Here is a 24,132-nt window from a genome sequence, read left to right on the forward strand (position 1 = left end):
GGTCAAATTTTGATGTTTATTAGAAATCAATTATCTTAAACATCTCTGAAAGAATACAGTTACACCTATTAAATTACAAAGCAATCTATGCGTGAACCTCTTCTGAAAGTGATTGTGCGTGTGTGTGTGTGTGCGTGCGCGCGCGCGCGCGCACGCGTTCGTTCTGGGACACACTGGGTGGGGGGAGGGAATGATAACAACAATCCAGAAGCAACAATAAAATCTGAGAAATTCAACTTCAGTTACTAAACTTTAATCATTTCAATTCACTGTAGAATAGTCTATGTCTATTCATAAATGCGTAGAAAAAAAGCAACGAAACACTTTTCCTAATTTGTAAAATTGGCTTGTGTCTTACACCTTAACATCAATATCTTCAAGCCCCAATTTCAACAATATGATCTTTTGTATCTGGTGAACAGTACCTTTCCAACAGAGATGTCAAAGAAAACATTCTTCCTGTTTCATTTTTTAATAGCTTCATAGGAAGTAGGTACATTATCAGTAACAGAGAGCCAGCTAAGTGCTCATCCATTCGTGAAACATTTATTGAGCATCTACTATGCACTGAGCACTATTCTGGGTACTCAGGTCCCTATTGTTGAGCTTACATCCCAGAGGCAGGCAGGCAGTAAACAATAAGCCACTGAGGAAAGTAAAACAGAGTGATGTGAGAAGAGTGACTGAGGAGGTGACACATGTTGAGCTGGGAATGCTAAAAAGACAGTGACACTTTCTGAAATAGGAATGGCAGAAAGAAACTGGCCATGTGAAAACTGGGGAGCAGGTGTGCCACCAGAAAGAGCAGCAGGGGCAAAGACCCGGAGATAAAAGCAAGTTCGGAATGATGGAGGGACAGAAAGTCCAAGGCGGCCGCAGTTGTGTGTGTCCCCGAGGAAAAAGGTAGGAGACGGGGTGGGAGAGGCAGGCAGGGCAGCTCTCGAGGCCCTGTGGCCCATGTACGGAGCCACCATGGTGTTTTAGTGAAGGGACAGTATGATCTGTGCCCACTTTGAAAAGATGGCTCTGGCTATGAAGAGACAAGGTAGGAAGCCCCACAGGTGTCCAGGTGAGAGAGGAAGTGGCCGGGTCAAATCACACCTTCTCCAGAGCTGACCCTGCAGAATCTCACAGGCACAAAAAGAGGCTCACTTAAAAATGTTCCCTTCAACAAAAGCTCATGTTTATGAAGCTAGCTCTGTTTTCCCATAATAATCTACCGCTGAGGCCATAATTGCCTTCTCTGGGGCCAGAACACAATCTCAAAAAATAATACAAACTGCTACCTATAATTTTATGGGCAACATACTTCTGGTTCCACTAAAATGTTTCATGGCTTTAAAATTCATAATATAAAAATATGTACACAAACATATATAATAATACAAGATATATATAACTTGTGTGTATGTATCTTAACCTCGCAAAGGAAGAGTTCTTTGTTCTTAGATATTAAAGTTTTTTTTTAAAAGATAATTGTTCAACAAATCAACAAACGACAAGTGCTGGTGAGGATGCGAAGAAAAAGGAACCCTCATGCACTGCTGTTGGGAATGCAGACTGGTGCAGCCACTGTGGAGAACAGTATGGAGTTTCCTCAAAAAATCTAAAAAACAGAACTCCCATTTGACCCAGTGATTCCACTCCTAGGAATATATCCTAAGAAACTAGAAACACCAATCAAAAAGGATATATGCACCCCTATGTTCATAGCAGCACAATTTACCATAGCTATCATTTGGAAACAGCCTAAGTGCCCATCAGCAGATGAGTGGATTAGAAAACTGGTACATCTACACAATGGAATACTATGCTGCGGTAAAAAAGAAGGAATTCTTACCATTTGCAACAGCATGGATGGACCTGGAGAGCATTATGCTAAGCGAAATAAGCCAGTCAGAGAAAGATAAATATCACATGATCTCACTCATTTGTGAAATATAATGAACAACATAAACTGATGAACAAAAACAGATCCAGAGACAGAGAAGCATGGATCAGACCGTCAAACCTCAGAGGGAAGGTAAGGGAGTGTGGGGGTAAGGGGGAGAGATCAACCAAAAGACTGGTATGCATGCATATAAGTCTAACCAATGGACACAGACACCAGGTGGGTGAGAGCAAGAGTGTGGGGTTGTGGGGGCAATGGGAGGATAAAGACACATATGTAATACCTTAATCAATAAAGGAAAAATAAAAATAAAAGATAATTATAAGTTAGTCCAGTATATAAACTATTGGCTTCGTTAATTTAGAGGGATCCTGCCATGAATCTGTACATTCTCCCTTTTTCCTTTAAAAGAAAAAATATAGCATAATGAGGATAAGAAAAAAGAATCCTTTCCAAAACATGATGTTTAAATGATGGCATTCAACAAGCAGACAGGAACACCCACCTCAGCCTCGATTTCCGCTTGCCTCTTCTCCAAGAGTTTCGCCACCGCCATCGCCCTGTGCTTGCCGGACCGTTTACAGCTCACAGCCCATTCACACAATAATATCACCACAGCTTCATCATTGGGGGCAACCTAATGACCAAGAGAAATGAGGACCAGCCAGAAACAAATGAGCATTCACCCAATGAGAGTAGAGAAAAGCAAGCAATGTAATTTCTACGTATAGTTTGAATGCTTTGTTATATTTTATTAAAGTCCTTTTAGAAACTGTTCCCAAATCTTTTGTAATTGAAATATAAACAGTACAACTTTAGTCATAAGGAAGGACAGCATTTACTTAGGACAGGTGAATCTGTGACAACTGCAAGAGAATGAGAATTCTATATGCCATCACTTACACAGGATCATAACCTAGCTCCATTCATAGGCCATCACTTACACGGGATCATAACCTAGCCCCCTCCATAGGCCATCACTTACATGGAATCATAACCTAGCCCCATGAATTCTCCAGAAAAAGCAGATGGAGGGGAAACAGACCACAGAAGATCAAGAACAGCTGTTACAAAGCCCAAGCACTTCACTCCACTGTTGTCTCCTCAGACCTTCACTCACAGTATCCCTCAATAATTCACTCAAGCCAGGTTACCAAATCGCCCAGTCCAATGAGGAACTGGAGGAAACTTTGTGTGAGGGTACTGGGTGAGGAGGGGCTGCTAATCAAAGACCCACTGCACTAGAAACAACAAACATGAAAAACGGCAGACAAAAACATATAACACAGAATAAGTAATAATACAACTAAAAACTGTGTTTTGGGTACTCAAAACTGTAAACCCACTTTTGCCAACTCTTGTAAATGTCTGTGTGTATTCACACACACACACACACACACACACACACACACACACACACTGTGAGCACATTTCAGGCTTGTGCACTCGGACAGACATCCAAGAATCTCAGGATAAGAATCCCTGATCAGCCTTTAGACACTATGAAACAATAGATATAAAAATCAGTTCATCCCAAGATGTTTACTCATCCTACCCTAAATTTCATTAAAAACATCTTGACTCAAAACACACAAAAAGGCATATATTTCAAAAGGAGCTTTGGGTCCCTTGGTTTGAAACAAGAGAAAAATGCAATTAAAATATACAAAGACCAAAAGTAGCATTTAAAAAAGAAAGCGAATGGGGAGGAATTCCCACCTGGTTTCAATGTAATCCAGAGAAGAGTAAAAACATACAAGTCAGTTCGGTGAAGCACGACATGCTGACATTGAGAATACTAAAGAAAACGAAAGAAGTTGCCCTAAAAGCACTGCCACCAGTTTTAATAAATGAATCTAATAAGTAATGTGCATCACACCCACATTTACACAATTTTTCACTTTCCTCTGCATCGTAAAAATCAGATGAAAATATGCTACAAGAGGATAAGTGGCTGACTTACCCAATTTAAGTTAACAGGCTCTACTTAACCTAGAGATGTATTAAAAAGAACATAAAGGAAAAGAATTCTCTTTAACATATGCAGATATGTTCACATTTTTGGAATGATGTGCTAGAAAACAAGTCTTAGGAACAAGTCGATTCACTTCAAAGCACATAGGAAGTGCCCATGAGAAGGTACATGCTGGGAAACAAAAGTTTCAAAGATGTGGTCCCTGTTCCCAAAAAGTTCATGTTGTAGCAGGAAAAGCAGAAAAGACAACTACTCATAAAGCAAACGCGATGTTGACAGGGTGAAAGAGGAAGTAATAAGTCTCATAGTCTGCACCTGCCGTAGTTCATAGGCGGTAAGCATCCGCCTGTCCCAGCTTACAGAGCGCTTAACTTGAAGGCAGGCTGGCAGCCTACCTGCAGCTGCAGCTGTATTCTCAATTTGTGGTCACTAAGAATTCAGTCAACTAAGAAAATCAAAGGAAAAATGCTGCTAAAAGCCTGAGCTTTCAAAATTTTATCACAGAAGCTTTGTGTCCATAACAAGTTACACATTTTAAAATCTATTTTCAACCAAAAAGTATATTCCTATGGTATGCAGATTCCAACAGGGTAAAAACCACTCCTTTCTGACTATGAAAGAGCCTGCCAACTGATGCCACTCTTGCCTTGGGACACTGGAGTGCGGGGGGGGGGGGGGGGGGGGGCAGGGGGAAGGCAGGAATAGGCAGGTTCTGTTCTGACTAAAAGAAACAGAAGATATTACAACAGAGGTTTTATGACAACTTACACTAACTTCTCAGAAGATCATACTGGAATATCAGGTCATATTATACCAACTTGAAAGCATGCAATATGAATCTATATAATAAAAGGATAATATGCAAATAGCCCAAACGGTGGAACAACTGAACAACTGGTTACTATGACATGTGCTGACCACCAGGGGTCGTGCGCAGAATATAGCGGGCGTCGGCTGCAGCAGGATGGTGGAGCAGGTGAGTGGGGGCGCCAGACCAAGGGGGGGTGTCAGTTACTGTCATTGGGGCAAGCCTCTGGTGGTTACTGGAAATTCTTTGCTCCCGCGTCCCGCAGTCCCGGCCAGCGCTTGAACCAGCTGCCGGTGCCAGCCCTACTCACACCCGCTGTACTCATGGTGCCAGAACTGCCACTCACACCCACTGCCGGCACCGGGCGTCAGCCCTGATCACTTGGTGCCGTCAGGTGGTGCGAGCAGCAGCTGCTGGGCCCAATTGCCCCTCAGGGCTTCTCCACCTCCCCCTGCTCCTGAGGGGAGATCAGGGCCAGCAGCTGCCTCTCGCACCCACTGCCAGCAACAGCCCTGCTCACACCCACACCCAGTGCCAGAGCCGCTGCTGGCACCCGCACTGGTTCCAATCGCTCGCGCCATCAGTGGGTGCGAGTAGCGGCTGCTGGTCCTGATCACCCCTGAGGGTTTCACCTCCCCCTGCTCCTCTGAGGGGTGATCGGGGCAGCACCTGCCGCTCGCACCCACTGTCAGCGCCAGCCACACTCACACCTGCTGCTGGTGCTAGCCCTAATTGCTCCGTGCCTTTAGCGGGTGCAAGTGGGGTGGCACCATGAGCACATGAGAGTGGCTGCCAGCAGACAGGGGACTGGGGGCCGCGGTGGGAGGAGCCGGGCAGGGGCGCTGAGGATGGGCCGAGACCTGCTCCTGTGCATGCTGCAGCCTCGCACCCCACAGTTCCTTTCAAGGTGCACGAATTCATTCACTGGGCCCCTAGTAATTACAGAGTTATGAACTTAGGTAATTAAGCATTACATTAGTTCTTTATAATTTAAAAATGTTATAAAATAAAGTTTTATAATTTTAGCATTACTTTTCAAGATAATATCCCATTCAAACCTTTTCCCCCTATTTAATACTATAAAGTTTTAGTCTACATTTTAAGTGTAATAACTACTAATCATCAAAAATAAGGAGAATATTTTGCTTATTTGACTCTCAACACCAGTTCCAGGGTACACCCCATCAGATATGTTCAACGTGCATACAAACAGACACCCATGGCTCATGTGCCCCACATACCAATGCCTTGTACCTTCTCCACCGCTCTGTTCCAATCAACGGTTAGAAAATTATTAGAGGGTAGCTTCCCTTTGTCTGCCAGATGCTATCTTACAAATTAATTCAAGTAACTGTCTGTTGGGGAGTACTCACTCCTTCATCCTGCTGACTATGCCAACTGATGGGTTCGAGTCCCTCTGCCAGGGATTGGACCTTCCTGGGCATCGTGTTTGAGATGAAGAAGTTATGAGCCGCCATAGGTGTATAAGAGAGGCTTTATTGCAGACCATGTAGTCATTGCTAACAAGGAGCCATTAGACAAAACAGTTCTTCCAAGAAGCCTTACAAGGCAGCAGCTAACAAAGCGGTCACATAAAGCTGTCCAGCAAACATAGGAACTATTGCTCACACAGTAGCCCTTCCTAATACACTAGCAAACACAGGAGCCATACAAAGCAGCCGCCCCTATATAAAAGCAGCATAGCCTCGGATGGTCAGTAACACATCTTTATACTAACTCAGACAAAGGAGGCTTCTTTCCAAAGAGTGAGATCAATATTTGGGTTATAGAAAGGCGTGCCTGCACAGTCAGTGGGTACAGTAACATTGCTGTGTCCTTGCTTTTGCACCTGCATTCAGCAAATTAGCCTTGAACACCCTGATTAGGATTCCCACGCTCAGATTGGTCTTGAATATCTGGCGCACTCTGGACAGGGCCCCTACACTGTCAATAGGACATCATGATTTCAAACATGTAAGTTGAAATGCATTTTCTTCCTAACAACAAATTTCTAAAAATATTAAGCTCCTTTTCTTTACACCAATAATTGCTTAAGTGAAATTTAATAAATATTATTTTAAAACATAACAAGTTCAAGGCAAAAATCTGAGGTTAGTAGTTCAGGATATGAACTAAATATGAAGGTCCCTGCCTTCAACAAGATGGAGATTCAGTGGGACAGACATACATGTATGTACATAATTTAGATGCATAAGAAAGAACACATGTATATACATAATTTAGATGCATAAGAAAGAACACAAAAATTATCTCAGAAAGACAGCAATATCCACCAGCAGCAGAGAGACAACTGAAGGGAATTCTTAGATGTTTCTATTAGAAGGTAGCTTTTGAGAAATACCTTAAAGAATTCAATTTCAAAACAGAGATGAACAAAAGCAAACAAAGTATGTGGCAGGCAGAACAACGGCCCTCATCCCCAAAGATGTCCACATCCTAACCCCAGGGCCTGTGAATGTTACCTTAAATGGCAAAAGGGACTTCCGGACTGTGATTAAGTTAAGGATCTTGCGAAGAAGGGATTATCGTGTATTATTTGGGTGGCCCCAAAGTAATCTCAGGAGTGCTTATAACGGACAGGGGGAGGGGAAAGAGAGTGAGAGAAAGAGCTATGACCAAAGGAAGCAGGAGTGAGACCAAGGGAGGAGTCTGAAGATGCTCTGCTGCTGGCTTCCACAAAGCAGTAAGGGAACACAAGCTAGGGAGTGAGGCGGCCTCTCGGAGCTAGAAAATTCGAGGTAAGGGTTGTCCCAGAGCCCCTGGAAGGAAAGCAGCCCAGTGAGATCGGACCCTCCAGAACCATGGGAGAACAAGACTGTGTTGTTTTAAGTCACTAAATTTCGGAAAACTTGTTACCGTAACAATAGGAAATTAATTCCAAGTAGTTTTAAGCAAACATAAACAGTGGAAAACATGGTTGTGGTTCAAGCAATTACAGGATCTGAGGACTGCTGGTTAAATGGCAAATGTAGGAAGGCTACAATACAAAATTTAAAATCTGGAAAAAAGCTTATGAAAACACACGACAAAGAGTACCATGAAACTGGTAGAGCCTTACTCATGCATTTACTTATTAAATCATTAAATAAATATCTATTGAGCACCAACTATGACAAGGCCCTTTTCTAGGCACTAGATATAGATATATTCTCATGTATTACTCTGTAGGAATAAAAATTGGTACTTCCCTTTCGGATGTAATTTCTGATACATAACAATAGTCTTAAAAGTTTATATTATTTGCTCCCATAATTCAACCTCTGAAAATATAGCCCAAGGAAGTTACCTTAAGTAAAAAGACGTGAGTGCTCAGTGAAGCCTGACAAAGACCCCTCCGGATGTTCGCAAGGAGCACATCATGGATCACAGCAATTGGAAGCAGACCGACCCACCGACCTTACAGGAAAAAGGCCCATGGTCCGCTCAGGGGCGAAAGAATGTATCTTCAGCAATGGAAGTATGAGAAATTTTGTGGCATCATTTGTTTTTATTTCTATTTTCTGCATGAAAATGGTGACTTTTTATTATCTAATTAAAGATACATAAATAAGACAGGTAGATGGGAGAGGCTTGCGGTTGAACACAAAAAAGGGAGGTCAAAGGTGCAGGATCAGCATTAAATCTCAGGTCCTCTCCAAGAGGGGGGGTCCTCAGCCCTCAGAGCAGGCCTGTTCTGTCTGCTCACCATCCTTTCCTTCTCCCAGGAGCTGCACCCCTACTTCTGGGGGTACTGCTCCTCCTCCCACCCCCAGGTGGCTCAAGGAGGGGTTACCAGCTGTATGTAGTACCCCATCCTCTCAACTTTACTGTTACGTTCTGGATCCGGGGTTTTGATAGGCAGTGAAGACTTTAGGAGATTGTCAGAACAGCTGGGGAATAATCACTCTGTTCCAGGTACTCATGAGGTTCACTGCTCTGTGCTCAACCTCGTGAAATATTTTAGGTGTTAAAGGACATGAGCCCTGGCCAATGAAATCGTTTATATTCTGGCAAACATCTATTTTGTTGAATTGACTTTCTGGAATATTTATTGCTTATTTTAATGTCTCAGCACCAATACCTGACCAAAGCAGACCCAACAAAGATTAAAAATGGAAAGTGCTTGGACTTAAATGTAAATCTATTCATTCACTTCTAATAAAATAACATAGTATGGACTAAATCACTTTCAAAGTCACTAAGAAAGTTATCTTGGCAAATTTGAAGGTGGCAGTAATAGAGGTAATTAATATTTATTGAGTGCTTACTCAATTCACAGAGATTGCAATAAATGTGTTCCAGGAATTATTTATTTATCTTCACTCTCTATGAGCTAATTATTAGTGTCACCACTTTACAGATTAAGAAACCAAGACATAAAGATGTCCAATAATTTGTCCAACTAATCATTCATCTAATTAATAGACCTCTTGCCACAACCTAGCTCTTGGGAAATGAACTAGGTAAGCAGAGCAACACTGTTGTCTGTCAAAAGAACCTGGGAAGGTAATTTTGACCCTTCCTGCCCGCCCCCTCCGCCCACTGCCCCTAGTGTGCACAATAGCCTTTTGTATGAGGCCCACGCTGCTCTGGGCTCTTCTGCCTGCCACCTTGCTGCTTACAGCCTCAGAGTATTCCGTTCCCTTGTTCTGTAATATTTACTTCCATGTAATTAATATGCATCTTTCAAAACATAGCTCATGACTGACTATAAGATTTCCAGCTACTGGCCTCAAATGCCCTTTAGGAAGAGGAGACACACTTCTGAGAACTGCTGAAGAAAGAACTTCCATCTGAACACTGCAGATAAGCAATAAGTATTCAGGGGCTTTATAATGTAAAACATTGCTGAACAACCCACAGCAGGCACCCTCGCTTGTAATTACACACAGGCAAATAGGGCATACAGAACAAGAAACGTAGAGAGGGCGAGACAGACACACCGAGAGAACCTGAGTCAAGGCACAGAGTTAAGATCAGAGAAAAAGCACCCAATAAGGGGGTCAGGAAGCCGAGTTCTGGCCCGGCATAAGTTAAAAACACGTAATCATGGAAATAACATTAACAGCTATAAATTTCCAACAAGTAGTAGCAGTAGTAATAATCTAAAACATTTATTGAGCAGGTACTGGGTGTTTTACTTACATCACCTCTAATCTCAACAAACTTTGAAGCTATTCCCATTCTACAGATAGGAAAATGGAGGTTCAGAGGTTAAAATGGCCAAGCGCATGGAGATCCAAAGTGGAAAAGCTAGGAGACCCAGTTCCAAAGTCCATACTCTGCTGCTCCCTCTTGGGTGAAAAGGTCAGTGGAAGTACAAGGAGCACCACGGTGACATGGAAGTCTCCCAGGTGGGCCACACAGACCCACTCCAACCAGTCACGGCCACCAGGGTTCCAGCCCTGACTCCTGCCTCTCAAGGGACCAGCCAAATTTCTAAACAAATCGGTATTACAGAAATGGAGCCACAGGAGTAAGTTACTTTGCAAAGACTTCATTCCGCCTCTGACACATGTTAGACTAGATGCTCATATAAGGCAGGATTTGCCTTCTTCGTGGTTATATTTTCAACATCTATGACAGTGCCTGGCACATGTGAGGTTCAATAGATATTTTTTAATCAAAAAATATAAAAGCAATGTACTGTAATACATGTAACTGAAGGAAAACACAAGGAGGAGGACTGGGGTGGGTTGGAGGTGGGGGGTCTAATATCTTGTCCCTCTTCCCCTAACACACAGATGCACTTACTTAATGTGGAAAAATGTCTAATGTAATCCAACAGCTGATTAAAACACTAGAAGCATTTCCATTCCTCATTTTTAATATATATTTTTATTGATTTCTGAAAGAGGAAGGGATAGGGAGAGAGAGAAACATCAATGATGAGAGAGAAACATTGATTGGCTGCCTCTTGCACGCCACCCACTTGGGATCAAGTCCACAACCTGGGCATGTGCCCTGACCAGGAATTGAACTGGTGACCTCTTGGTTTGTGGGTCAATGCTCAACTACTGTGCCACACTGGCCGGGCTCTATTCCTAATTTAATGAATCAAGAATGGTGGCTCCAATACTATTATTTAGCATCATTCTAAAAGATTTAGTCAATAGGAAGAAAAAGGAATAAATACTTGAAAAGATAAATCAATATTACTACCAGCAACTGGATAACTTTATTAGAATAAAAGAATTGAGCACCATAGATAGAACAAAATAAATAGGCAAGATGTGATGGACAATATTAAGCAGAAAGTGTTCATATCAATATACATAAATGCCTAGGAAAATATCCAAAGTATATGGGCCAAAATGAACAGTGGTTACTGCTCACAAAAATAATGAGTATTTGTTCCACGGTGTTTCCTGCTCTAATACTTTCACACTATCATGATTGTGGAGCAAAGTTAGGCCTATGGGTTGAAAATGTGAAATGTCTCAAAGCTGCTGGGTCACGGACCTGAATCAAACCCAAGCTACCTGAGCAGGGGCTCTGGCAGCCCCGTTCTTGGCAAGAGAACAGGACAGAGTTCCAGGTCGTAGGCTGAAAGGGACATTTTTTGTTTTTTGTGGGGTTTTTTTTTGTTAATCCTCACCTGAAGGTATTTTTCCCATTGATTTCTAGAGAGAGTAGAAGGAAAACCGAGGGACGGAGGGAGGAAAGGGAGAGAGGAAAGTGGGGAGGGAGAGAGAAACATCGATGTGAGAGAGACACATCGATTGGATGCCCCCTGTTTGAGGCCCAACCGGGGCCAGGGATTGAACTTGCAACCCAGGTACGTGTCCTTGACTGGGAATTGATCCTATGACCCTTTGGTCCATGGGCCAACACCCTCTGAGCAAAACTGGCCAGGGCTGAAAGGGACTTCTTGATATAAAGAATGTAGACATATACTATGTGTATAACAATCACAAGCAGAAATAACTTCTATAATGGGAATAAGAGAAGATGAATGAACACAAAATTGAAAAATCATTAAGGTCCCTTAAATAACAACATTGTTCATCTGGCCTCATGATCTTGGGACATACCATAATGGTAAATACGGAAATTATTCATTCTCATCATGGGGGTGCTACATCTATAGTAAATATATTGCAAATGTGCAGAAAGCTTTATCATAAGGGGGATTTGTCACATTTTCATTCCTGGGGGAGGATGGCACAAACCTGATAGATTAAGTATAATTCAACTCTTACTCAATAACCTAATAGTATCTATACACTAATCACAGACTTGTATTATTTTAAAAACAAAGGCAATTACATCTGAGGCAAACTTCCTTTAGAAATTAGAGATACTTGGTGAAACTGTTTACCATTTTAAAATATGGAATTTAAATATTCCACCTGCATTATAAAAACAATGCCATAAAAGGGAACAGGGAAGATCAATGACTCATTGCTATAAGCCACAGCAAACTTGACTGAGATCAGATGCTGAATAAAGCTCTTTAATCTAAAACTAAAAAGACATGTTTATAAATATAATTAATCACTCTTAGTCAATATTAAACAAAATGGTCACATCAGGATAAGAACATTATTCACATAACAGCCCCAATAAATAATATGGAATAGTTATATGTAGAGTAGTGATATTAGCAAGTCACATGGTTTGCAGCCTGAGGTACATGATGGAGACCTGGGTGAATTTCAAGAGCTGTACAAGTTAAAATTGTCTGAGCTGCTAATAGAACATAAGCCTGTTGGACATGGTCACAAATAGTTACTAGCAGAATCACCTTATAAAGTAATTAGCGTAAGATTGTTAACCACAACTCATAAGATTTATAATTTAAATATAAATGGCACTCACAATTTAAAAACCTTTATATATACAAATGTTTTCATATATACATTCCCAACAGATATTTGGAATGGCTGATTTCTGATGTAGACGAAAGGAGCCACATGCTAACCTGACAAGCTCAGGGGAGGCCTGCGTGGCAGTCTTGCAAACTCAGAGACCTGGAATAACCACAAAGGATGGTTTGTAAATTAAATATTTAACTACAAACAGGTTATAGTGGGTAGTCATGTCCTAGTCCGATATCTTCTCTGACAAAGATCAACTTAGATCTTCTTTACTGAGCCCATTTGCCTTTTTGCCTCTAAGATAACATATCTGTGAGATGTCTGTGAGATGTCTGGGTAACTTGTAACTTCCTTTACCCCGGACCCCTCAGGGCACAACAATGGCACCGGGACATTCCCTCATTGTTATCAAGTTAATTGTCAACTGTTAATTACGTTAAAGTATCCTGTATCCATCTCTGTAAGAGAAGCACATGTCCATCATTTCACTTTTTACCCTAACCCAGAGGTTTCCCGCTTTGCTTTGTCCCACCTCCCTAATCTGTCACCAATGGATTTCATGTAACTCACCTACGTCCCTTTCCTTTGATTTCAATGTATAAATATAGATGTAACCCTGCATTCTCCGGAGCATTATCTCAATTCATTGAGGTTCTGCTTCCAGGCATATCTCAACAGTTTGGCTCAAATAAACTCACAAAATTCTTTACAGGTTTTAATGGTTTTTTTTCGTTAACACTGACGAGGAAAAGGGCATGTTCTCCTAGTCTCACATCCTCAGAATCAATGTTGATAGCCTTTAGGTCTTGAAACAAAACATACATCATGGAAGCAACAATACTTCCTTTTTATCCCAAAGCAGCAGTTAAAAACAGTACAGTTCTGAGTTCTGAGAAGAAGAGAGTTAGGTAAGAAAACAAAAGTAAAAACATTCCTCTGAGCATCTATATCAACTAATTGTCATTAATTTGCAATGTGCCAAAAACTAAATGTGCTATCCCTTTGTTAAATCAACATTTAAATAATACAAATGGAGAAAATAGTTTTGAGAAATATATAACTGCATGACAACCAAAGTCATACATGAGATAAATTATAATCACAAAGTAACCCCTCTGGAAGTCATTGAAAAGGGCATGTCTCTAATTCTGAAAATAATTAAAACATTAGACTTAAATCCCAAAAGTCATCGCTGTATGTCCTAATAAACTATACTGCTTGCTTTTTATAAGTAACTAGTGGCCCGGTGCATGAAATTCATGCCCGGGGGAGGGGGGGGGGAGGTGTTCCTCAGCCCAGCCTGCACCCTCTTCAATCTGGGACCCCTCGAAGGATGTCCTACTGCCGGTTTACAGGGATCGGGCCTAAACCGGCAGTCGGGACATCCCTCTCACAATCCGGGACTGCTGGCTCCAGCCGCTCACCTGCCTGCCTGCCTGCCTGATTGCCCCTAACCACTCTGCCTGCTGGCCTGCTCACCCCCAACTGCCCGCCGCCGGCCTGCTCGCCCCCAAATTCCGCCCCCACCAGCCTGATCACCCCTAACTGCCCCTCGTGCCAGCCTGATCACCCCCAACTGCCCCCCCTGCTGGCCTGCTTGCCCCCACCTTCCCTCCCCACTGGCCTGCTCACTCCAAACTGCCCCCCCACTGTCCTGATCACCTCCAACTGACCCCCACTGACGGCCTGCTCACCCCCAACTGGCCCCCCTGCTGGTCTGCTTACCCCCAACGGCCCCACCCCCCACCAGCCTGATCACCCACAACTGCCATCCCATCCTGGCCTGATCACCCCCCGGCAACCCAAGCTCCCAGCCCCTCCTTTTTTTTTTTTCAGCGCCTCCTTGAGCGGAGGCCAGGGCCAGCTGGAAGCAAGTATCTGGAATTTATTTATCTTCTATAATTGAAACTTTGTAGCCTTGAGTGGAGGCCAGGGCCGGCCAGGGCGGATAGGAAGCTTGGCTTCCTCCATCACCGGGGCAACCCAAGTCTCCTGACGCTCCAGCTCTGTAGCCAACACCATCTTGGTTGGGTTAATCTGCATACTCGCTCCTGATTGGCTGGTGGGCGTTGCTTATGGGCATAGCAGAGGTACGATCAATTTGCATATTTCTCTTTTATTAGTGTAGATAAAGAAAACATACAGATGAGAACAAGGGGACTATCAATTTCTAAACGATGTTGCTAGGCTGCCCAGCCCAGAACATAACACTCAGCATTTACTGTTTATCATATGCTGCCAGATGAGGTGGATTCTTTTTGGAAGGCCTCTGGACCAGAGAGAATGATACTGAGGGAGGAAATAACTGGTCCGAGGCTACCCACCTACCTGGCGACACAGCCAGACTTCTAATCCAGGTCTGAGGTGGCCTCGAGTCTGTGTTCTACTACAAAGGCCAGACTGCTCAACTTGAGGATTTATACTGTCTTCTAAAGTATTGTTTACTATGTTAAAAATCTCAAACAAACTTTTAAAAATTAGTTACAGATTATTCATGAAGAAAAAAAAAGTGCCATTATTAATATGTGAGAACTGTTCAGGGCTATTATTAAGGTTTTTCCCTCCTTTTTCTAAATTTACATCTGATACTCAGCTTTAGACACTTAAAATGATTTTTTAAAGAGATTCAAAGAACAGAATGTACTATTTCAGAGTGCCACTCTGCAACCATTATGATTCCTGTTCTCCCACCAATGAGCTGCGTATGAGCTTGGGCAATGTACTCATCTTCGCTCAACCTTGCTTTCCTCATCTGTAAAGTTAGGGAACAAAAATTTTTTAAGACATGCATCTCACTGGCCAGGGAAAAATTAAATGAGATGATATAATACACTTAAAACAGGGCTTGGTGCTTATGACCTTGCATACATGCTCAAAAACAGAGGCCCACCCCAACCTAAATGGTGGTGTTACTGACCCTCTCAATGCCAGCAAAATCTAAATGTCCAGGCACACAATGTTTCCCACTATGTTAACATAATTGCCCTTTTACCAACAGGTTTATTTAAAAAAAAAAAGAAGATGGTAACTGTTGCAACACTTCCTTTGGGTGGCCAGTAGGAAAACCTGCACCGTTGAAGGCACAGGGGGTTCCAGCAGGCCCCTGACGGCACTAGCAGCAGCTGCGGTCACTCAATGGGGGTGACCTCTCAATGGGGGTCAGGCCTGTGTGTTCCTTGTTTGCTTCACTTGTGCTCTTTGACTTTCTTGAGTCTTGGCTTTAAAAACATCCTAAGCATTGAGATGAGCATGATCTCATTTAGAACATCGGATTTCGGCCACCTCACCTTGGGTGGGCTGACCCCACCCTCCGTCGTCTCTCCTGCGGGTAAAAGCATTTGTGAAAATCCAAGAGTGTAAAAAGCCTGGCAGATCCTGGCTGTGCTTTATGGACTAGTGGACTGTGTGACGGATAGTTGTGTGATGGGTAATTGTGTGGGTGTGTATGAGTGTGTCTACAGGTAGTCCCAAGGGATCATATTCCTTCCATCTCTCCGAAGTTTCTGTCTCCCAAAATACATTACCCATAATAATAGCAGCTAGGGTTTACATCTAAGCCCTATACGTATCGACATGTTTTATCTGCCCTCTTACAAATGAAAAAGCTGACCCTCGCCGTGAGTAGGTGAACTGTCCCTAATGCCCCCAAAGAAACGCACTAACCTACTGACTTTACAGCACTTCCCCATCCACCTGCACGCTCCTACACATCCGAACAGGCACCACTGGTAAATAGACGTCATACAGAGACTTGATACCAAGATGAAACTAACACAGGGGTCTCCCTTCCAGTTCACCATTCCAGCAGCATTTTTAGCAGCCCGAAAACCAAATTTCCTAAGTACCTCCTCAGGACTTGAGAGCCCCAGGCATGGCGCTAGCGGCCGATGAAATGCTGGTGAGCGGAAGGAACAGACCCTAGCCTAGGACCACAGGCGCGCAGGAGGCCACACAGGCCCGGCTACCACAGACACGGGGCTTCAGGTGGTGCGTCAGCCACAGTGCAGAGACCGGACCTGACCGGGGGCCTAAACCACGGGGCGTCAGGCACATGCTCTGGACCTCGGGCCACTACTCAGATCGTCAGCATGAGCGCCTCTCGGCTGTTCAGAGAATGCTTTGTGAATACTCCCAGCACCAAACAGCACAAACAGCAAATCCAGAGGTCTCCAGAGTCCGGGCGTGCTGGGGTTGTGGACCCGCAGGGAAAGGGGAAATGCGGGTGGCTGCTGTCTGAGCAGCTCTGCCCAGAGCAGCTGGTCCAGCCTTCCAACAGGAAGAGAAAGCTGCTTCCCAGGCACCAGAGAGAGAAGTGAGAAAGAGGCAGCTTCTGAGCCCCTCACGCCCACAAAAACAGGGAGAGAAGCCAAGAGGAAGGGAGTGGTGCATGGCTCTGGGGCGCTGAGGGGACACCCCTCATCCTACTGCTCAGGTGAGGTCACAAGTGATGGGCCCCGTCAGCATGAGGAAGAGGAGGTCCTCACAGCCACACAGTAACTCCCTCACAGGGATGCCGGCTTCTCTGCCTTCACCGCCAGGAGCAGGAGTGATTCTGGAACACTAAGTAGGCAAATGCGTGAGTAAATGTTGTATGAAACACGTGCCAGGCACTGGAAAGTGACAGGCAGGCATCCGAGCAAACACGACCAGCAGTCCTGCGGACTGGCCTGAAGAGTGCTGTGAGACTGAGGAAGGTGACACACACATCCTGACATCCCAGTTCCCTGGAAATGCTGATGATCAGCAACAGTGGGTCCACCATCCCAAGGAGAATCTGAGAGACCACCCCTTGCCTAAAAGGCATGCCCATATCCCGGTCACCTCGTCCCATCCTGTGCACAGCAGCCCACCACCAGTGCACTGTACGTGCCTGGCCCCTGTGTGGCCCAACCCCGCCCTAGGAATTGCCATTTTCACACCTCACTCTCCACTGAACGGAAAATCAAGTGGCACAGATCTAGAAAAACTAACACTGAGGGTGTTTTGAGATTTGTACTTTCATGCTCTTACACTAGTACCCAAACCCTGATACAGAAGCAGTAGCTGAGGATTGGGGAGATCGTGGAGAAGGAGGGAGGGTAAAGGAACAATGCATTTTATGTGAGTTGAGTGAAAGCATGCCACAGACCTGGCACACCCCATGCACAGGCCTGGCACAGTGTCAGCTGCTACTCCCTGTGACCACACTCCAACCACAGGGCAGCCAAGGCCTCGAATCCCATCTCGTACATCACTGTTTTCAATGGGCTTTCACCAAACTCCAAGACATTACACAACAAACCTGGCCCTCTGCCCCTCATCCCACCTGGACAGCTGTTCTCCCCCTCCCACACAAGAATAGAGAGAATAGCATTTCCCTTAGCAGTTCCAGAGAAAAGGGAAGCGAGGAGAATGGAGTTCAAGTTTCACAAACAGATGTGAGGAGAGACTGGGCAGTTCATGACCCTACACATGACTTCAGCAAAAGCAAACTTCAGACTCACTGCAACTGCCGCATGTTCTATTATCTGATGTTGTCTAAGCCCTAACAAATTATAAAATCAAAAGCAAACTTCAGACTCACAGGCTGCTGCATGTTCTATTATCTATGATGTTGTCTAAGCCCTAACAAATTATAAAATCAAAAAGGGGAAGTTTGTTTTGAAGAAGTGAGATGTGTTTCTGAATACCAACCACACCACTTTATACAACTCCTCCTTATCAGAGAATTATAACTTGCAACATAACACTATATTGGTTCTTCTAATATAAGCCTAATAATGATTATTACTAACAATAACAATTTTAAACACATTTTCATAGTGCTTAATAATTCTGAAAGTACACTGTCTCCTTGGAGACAAGTGGGTCAAGTGCTCTACGCTGAGTAACAAGTAAGAGCACTAAGGCGCAGAGCCCACCAGTAACTTGTACAAGGTCACAGAGCTGAGCAGAGTCAATACAGCTGCATGGTTCATACATGGATTCCAGAAACATATCATGTGACTCGGAAGTCAAGAAAACAGCAAACCCTGTGGCAAGTAAACAGTGATGCAACATTGCCATTCACATACATACGTACACACACACACACACACACACACACACACACACACGTAGATGCCAAAGTCATATTGTAAAAAATAATTTTATGTTAAATGTTTCAGAAGGTTCCATCCAGTTATTCTTTCTGACCAATTATTAAGAAAAGATTACCATTTTGACTTACAGGTTAAAATGTAGTTTTTTGTCTTATTCATTAAACAGCATAGTAACACAAAGCAACCACTCACTTACATCAGATCCTTCTGGAGTTGAGTCAACATGCAATATAATTACTCCTAAATAGGCAACACTGACGTTCCTTCCAATGAAGTGTGTCTGTGACTAGAGGATCTAGGACTCTCTGCCCTGAGCACACGTCGCCCTCTAGTGGCACGCACTTCTCACATTCTGGGCTAAGTCCCTCCCTTGAGGATGCTTACAGCAGAGATCACCAAACATTTCTTACATACCCTTTCAGCGCAGTATTTTTTTTAGCAAACACTCTCACTCAACACGTATTTATTTATTTCTATACTAATATCAGCATAACAATTATGTTTATTATAAAACTTAGACAAAACAGACCTGGTTGTTTTAAAATGTAATCTAGACCGAAAAAATGGTGGCGGAACAGACAGACGTGTCCCAAGCCTTGTCCCGGAGCAGAAAGAAAGAACAGCTGAGGGACGCATGGGGAGTGTTTGTTGGTGAGTTGAGGGACAGCTATACTCCAGGAGACTGTGGGGGACTGCTGGACGGGGCTCCCCTGACCGGGCAGCCCCCACTGCTGCTGGGTTCCCTCCCAGAGTCACCGGCTCAGACGCGGAGACTGCTCCATCTTGAAGGGGAACGTGGATGTTATCGGAAGCCTGAAAATCTACAACTGCGGCACCCACAGAACAGCTGCGAACCCCAGAACACGGGTCCCCAATTGGCGCAAACATGCGGATTCAGAGGAGTTCTACACTCCACCACGGAAAGGTCAGATTTTGCCTGGGATAAGGGGAGGTCTCTGGACCCAGCAGGTCAGAGAAACTTGCGGACTGCGGGAGCTGGAGGACTGGGGGAAGTCTGCGCCTAGAAAAATCCATGGCTGTTGGGGCTGGCATGATCCATGAAAGTGGAAGAGGGTCCTCAGAGCTGCTAACAGAAGGGATCTCTAAAAAGCAACCCATTTTGATCTGACGCAAAAGGAAAGCCTAAAAATCTTAAAAGTGTGCCGGCTGCTTAGACCCAAGGGGGAAAAGGGGGACTGCGCAGACTTGCCTACAGCCCCGTTGTTCGCACACTTGGGCTTTTTCCTCTTCAAATCCTTGCTTCTGATTACTAAGCCCAATACATAGGATCATCCAGTTGGGGACCCCTGGGATACTTCAGGGGAAAGTTGTTTTTCTGGAACCTGGGGATCAGAGCGGGAAGTGACTTTCAGAGAGCCGGCTCTGAGGCAGCCCACTTCCACTAACTGGTATTGAGTGCCACAGGGAAAGCAGGATCTAAGCACAGGCTAGAGAGGACCTATAGACCCGGAGGTCAATCCAGAAACACTGCCACCCAGGGGCTGAACCACAAATTGACTCTTGTGTAATCACAAATAAAGAAATACAAGAAATTAAGACACTGCCTGCTTAAAAATCAGGACTGGCTTACAACACTGAGGAGCAATGGAATGCAGGGAACTGCAATACTGTCCTGACTGGGAAACAGGCATGCCAAACAGAACAATAGAGGAATTGAATGACCTTCACTACTGCACATTTTATTTTTTATTTTTTTTACTTTTTTTTCCATCTTTTACTTAAGAAACTATTTTTTTCCTCACTTGATTTAGCTTTTTAATTAATACATTTTTATTTTCAATCAGTATTATTACTACTACTATTTTACCTTTTTTTTTTAAGTGTCATTTTATTTTCTCTTTATTTTACTTTGGGATTAGTATTCTACATTCTATTTTCATCTTTCCTTTAGCATCGTTTTACTCTATCTCAACTCTACCTTTATGCCACCACTCTCCTCCTAACTTTTCCCCTTTTTCCCCTGTTTCTCTTACCCTTTTCCTGCTTTAGATTTTCCCTATTCTTTCTGTTTACCCCCTGTTAAAATTTCACCCTACTTATATATCTAATTTCCAATCCCCTGCTCCAAGTCCATACACACAGCTCTCTTCTCTGTCTTAACTATCCAAATATTGTTTTTCTCTCTGTCCTTTTGTTGTTGTTTGCTTGAATGTTGATTATATCGATTTTTTATGCTTTTTTGTGCGATTGTTTTGCTTATTCTTTTTTTGTATTGTTTTGTGTGTTTTTTTTTCTTTGTTTTTCTTTGTTTTTCGCTTCTGTTTTCCCTCGCCTCGCTTGAAATTAGTTGTTTGTAGTTTGTATTAATCTCCAGATACTTGTTGCTGGCATTTGCTAGGATTAGTGGCTGTTCTATTGGAGTTTTCTCCCCATATATAGTTAGTTCCCCTTTTCTTTCTTATTCTCTTTCTTTTCTCTTACTTTTTTTTTTCCTTTTCTCAATTTCATTTTTGCACTCATTTTTTTTTTCTTCCTCTTCTTCTTTCTCTCCTATCCCCTAATTTGCCTTTCTCAGGTGGTCACCTTTATTTGGGTTTATTAATATCGTGAATACATTTCTTTTCAGTGCCTTTTGTGTTGTACTTGGTTGTGTTGTATTTTGTGCCTTTAAATCAACGCAGGAGAGAGAGAACTACATAACCAGACATCTGGAAAAGAGAGACCATGGGGAGACAAAGAAACAGCCCGCTTATGAAAGAAAAGCAGGCATCACCAGAAAAGGAAGTAAACAAAATGGAGCCAAGCAACCTGTCAGAGAAAGAATTCAGAGAAATGGTCATAAGGTGGCTGAAAAGAATGGAAGACAAATTCAACAATATGAATAAGAACCAAGAGGAAATGAAGAACCAAGAAGAAATGAAAAATGACAACGCTGCTGTAAAGAACTCAATAGAAAGCATCAAGAGTAGACTAGAAGAAGCAGAGGACCACATCAGTGAGCTAGAAGACAAGGTCAGAAAAAATACCCAAGTAGAGCAGCTTCTATACTACCCAAAGCAATCTATAGATTCAATGCACTCCCATTGAAATACCAACGGCATATTTCACAGACCTAGAAAGAACTCTCCAAAAATTCATCTGGAATAAAAAAAGACCCCGAATAGCTACAGCAATCCTGAGAAAGAAGAATAAAGTAGGAGGGATCTCAATACCAGACCTCAAGCTGTATTACAAAGCCACTGTTCTCAAAACAGCATGGTACTGGCACAAGAACAGATATATAGACCAATGGAATAGAATAGAGAATCCAGATATTGACCCAAACCACTATGCTCAATTAATATTTGACAAAGGAGGCATGAACATACAATGGAATCAAGACAGTCTCTTCAATAAATGGTGTTGGGAAAATTGGACAGATACATGCAAAAATATGAAATTAGATCACCAACTTACACCAAACACAAAAATTAACTCAAAATGGATACAGGACTTAAACATAAGATGGGAAACCATAAAAATACTAGAGGAATCCACAGGCAGCAAAATCTCAGACATATGCCAAAAGAACTTCTTCACTGATACTGCTCCTAGGGCAATGGAAGCTAAAGAGAAAATTAACAAATGGGACTACATCAAAATAAAAAGCTTTTTCACAGCAAAAGAAACCATCAACAAAACAACAAGAAACCCCACTGTATGGGAGAACATATTTGCAAATGTTATCACTGATAAAGGTTTAATCTCTAACATCTACAGGCAACTTATACAATTTAATAAAAGGAAGATAAATGATCCAATAAAAAAATGGGCAACAGACCTAAATAGAATCTTTTTGAAAGAAGACAGAAGGAAGGCCAAGAGACACATGAAAACATGCTCAAAGTCACTAATTATCTGAGAGATGCAAATCAAAACGACAATGAGGTACCATCTCACACCTGTCAGAATGGCAATCATCAACAAATCAACAAACAAGTGCTGGCGAGGATGCGGAGAAAAAGGAACCCTCGTGCACTGCTGGTGGGAATGCAGACTGGTGTAGCCATGGTGGAAAACAGTATGGAGTTTCCTCAAAAAACTAAAAATGGAACTCCCATTTGACCCAATAATCCCAGTCCTAGGAATATATCCTAAGAAACTAGAAACATCAATCAGAAAGGATATATGCACCCTTATGTTCATAGCAGCACAATTTACAATAGATAAGATTTGGAAACAGCCTAGGTACCCATCAGCAGATGACTGGATCAGAAAACTATGGTACATCTACAATCTACACAATGGAATACTATGCTGCCATAAAAAAGAAGGAATTCTTACCGTTTGCAGCAACCTGGATGGAACTGGAGAGCATTATGCTAAGTGAAATAAGCCAGTGAATAAAAGAAAAATACCACATGATCTCACTCATTTATGGATAATAAACAACATTATAAACTGATGAACAACAAGGTAGATACAGAGGCAGTAAAGCATCAAACAGACTGTCAAATTACAGCGGGAAGGTTAGGGAGCGGTGGGGGAGATAAGAGATCAACCGAAGGACTTGTATGCATGCATATAAGCATAACCAATGGACGCAAAACACTGGGGGGTGAGAGCATGCATGGGAGTTGGGTGAGGGGGGGCAATGGTAAGATATGTACACATATAATACCTTAATTAAAAAACTGGAAAAAAATAATAAAAAAATAAATAAAATGTAATCTAAATAGAAATTCTAATCACTTCCTCAGGCACCCACATTGGAGATAACTGTGCTTGAGAGAGAATCTGATAATATAATTTTCATCAAAAACATTCAGCATTATTTCTGCCCTTGATACAGACACTCATGATTTTTCTCTTTAAGAGTCCTGTAACTTAAGTCTGTGCGTGAATGAGGCATTGGAATTCTGAAGTTGGCCATTTCATGAACTAGAAAGGTACGTAGTCAGGCTAACCATAAAACTGAAGCAGTTTAGATGGACTAGGTAAATCTCTCACCTGGGAACAATATAGTCTTTACTCAACATTTAGCGCAAGCAGGTTAGCCATGCAAAAGCACACCTTGAATCTCAGGTAGCCCTACTTTCCTTCTAGATAGCTCAAGTCTACACATTACAAATCTTATCACTCTTGAAGCCATTTATTTAAGAAAGTCTTTATTACAAAAAGAAAGATTTCAAGGTGTCCACCCAGTAACAATCTGTCCTATGTCAGTGAGCAGGGAACTGTGCAGACTTTTATCATCAGTATGCTCTCCGGAAGGATTGAAGCATTTCCACTTAGGCTCGAGTTAGAAATTTTACTGGGTCTGTGTGCCTCACTCACAGTATCCAGATACCCTACTTGGCATGATCCTTATCTTCAAGAAGCAGAGTGATGACCCACAAATATTCCAAAACGAAAGTAATCTGGAAAAGGTTCACATCAAGTTCACATGTAGGTAGGACAGTGAAAGATTTGTAGTGGTTCTTTCTGTTTTCCCTTCTTTCCATATATGCAATTCCCAAAGACTGCTATGAAAACCAAAGGTATTTATAATCAGTTAACTAAGGTATTCATTGAAGGTAGGTATCATGTCTTAAAACTTACCTCTGCATTCCTGGCAC

At 42.8% G+C, this 24,132-nt stretch overlaps 1 protein-coding gene across 7 annotated transcripts in view; it reads right to left on the reverse strand.

The window, feature by feature from the left end:
- Window positions 1–24,132, reverse strand: part of MED12L (mediator complex subunit 12L) — a 420,881-nt gene that overhangs the window by 255,254 nt on the left and 141,495 nt on the right. For 6 of the 7 annotated variants that reach the window (XM_079766910.1, XM_079766912.1, XM_079766913.1 and 3 more), the window contains exon 12: window positions 2,397–2,528. The exons of the other annotated variant lie outside the window; for it this stretch is intronic. In XM_079766910.1, coding sequence (XP_079623036.1) covers window positions 2,397–2,528 — 132 coding nt within the window. The remainder of the gene's footprint in view (window positions 1–2,396; window positions 2,529–24,132) is intronic. 7 annotated transcript variants of the gene reach the window in all.

The sequence above is a fragment of the Cnephaeus nilssonii genome (genome assembly GCF_951640355.1).
Source record: "Cnephaeus nilssonii genome assembly, chromosome: 3".
Classification (NCBI taxonomy): Eukaryota; Metazoa; Chordata; class Mammalia; order Chiroptera; family Vespertilionidae; genus Cnephaeus; species Cnephaeus nilssonii.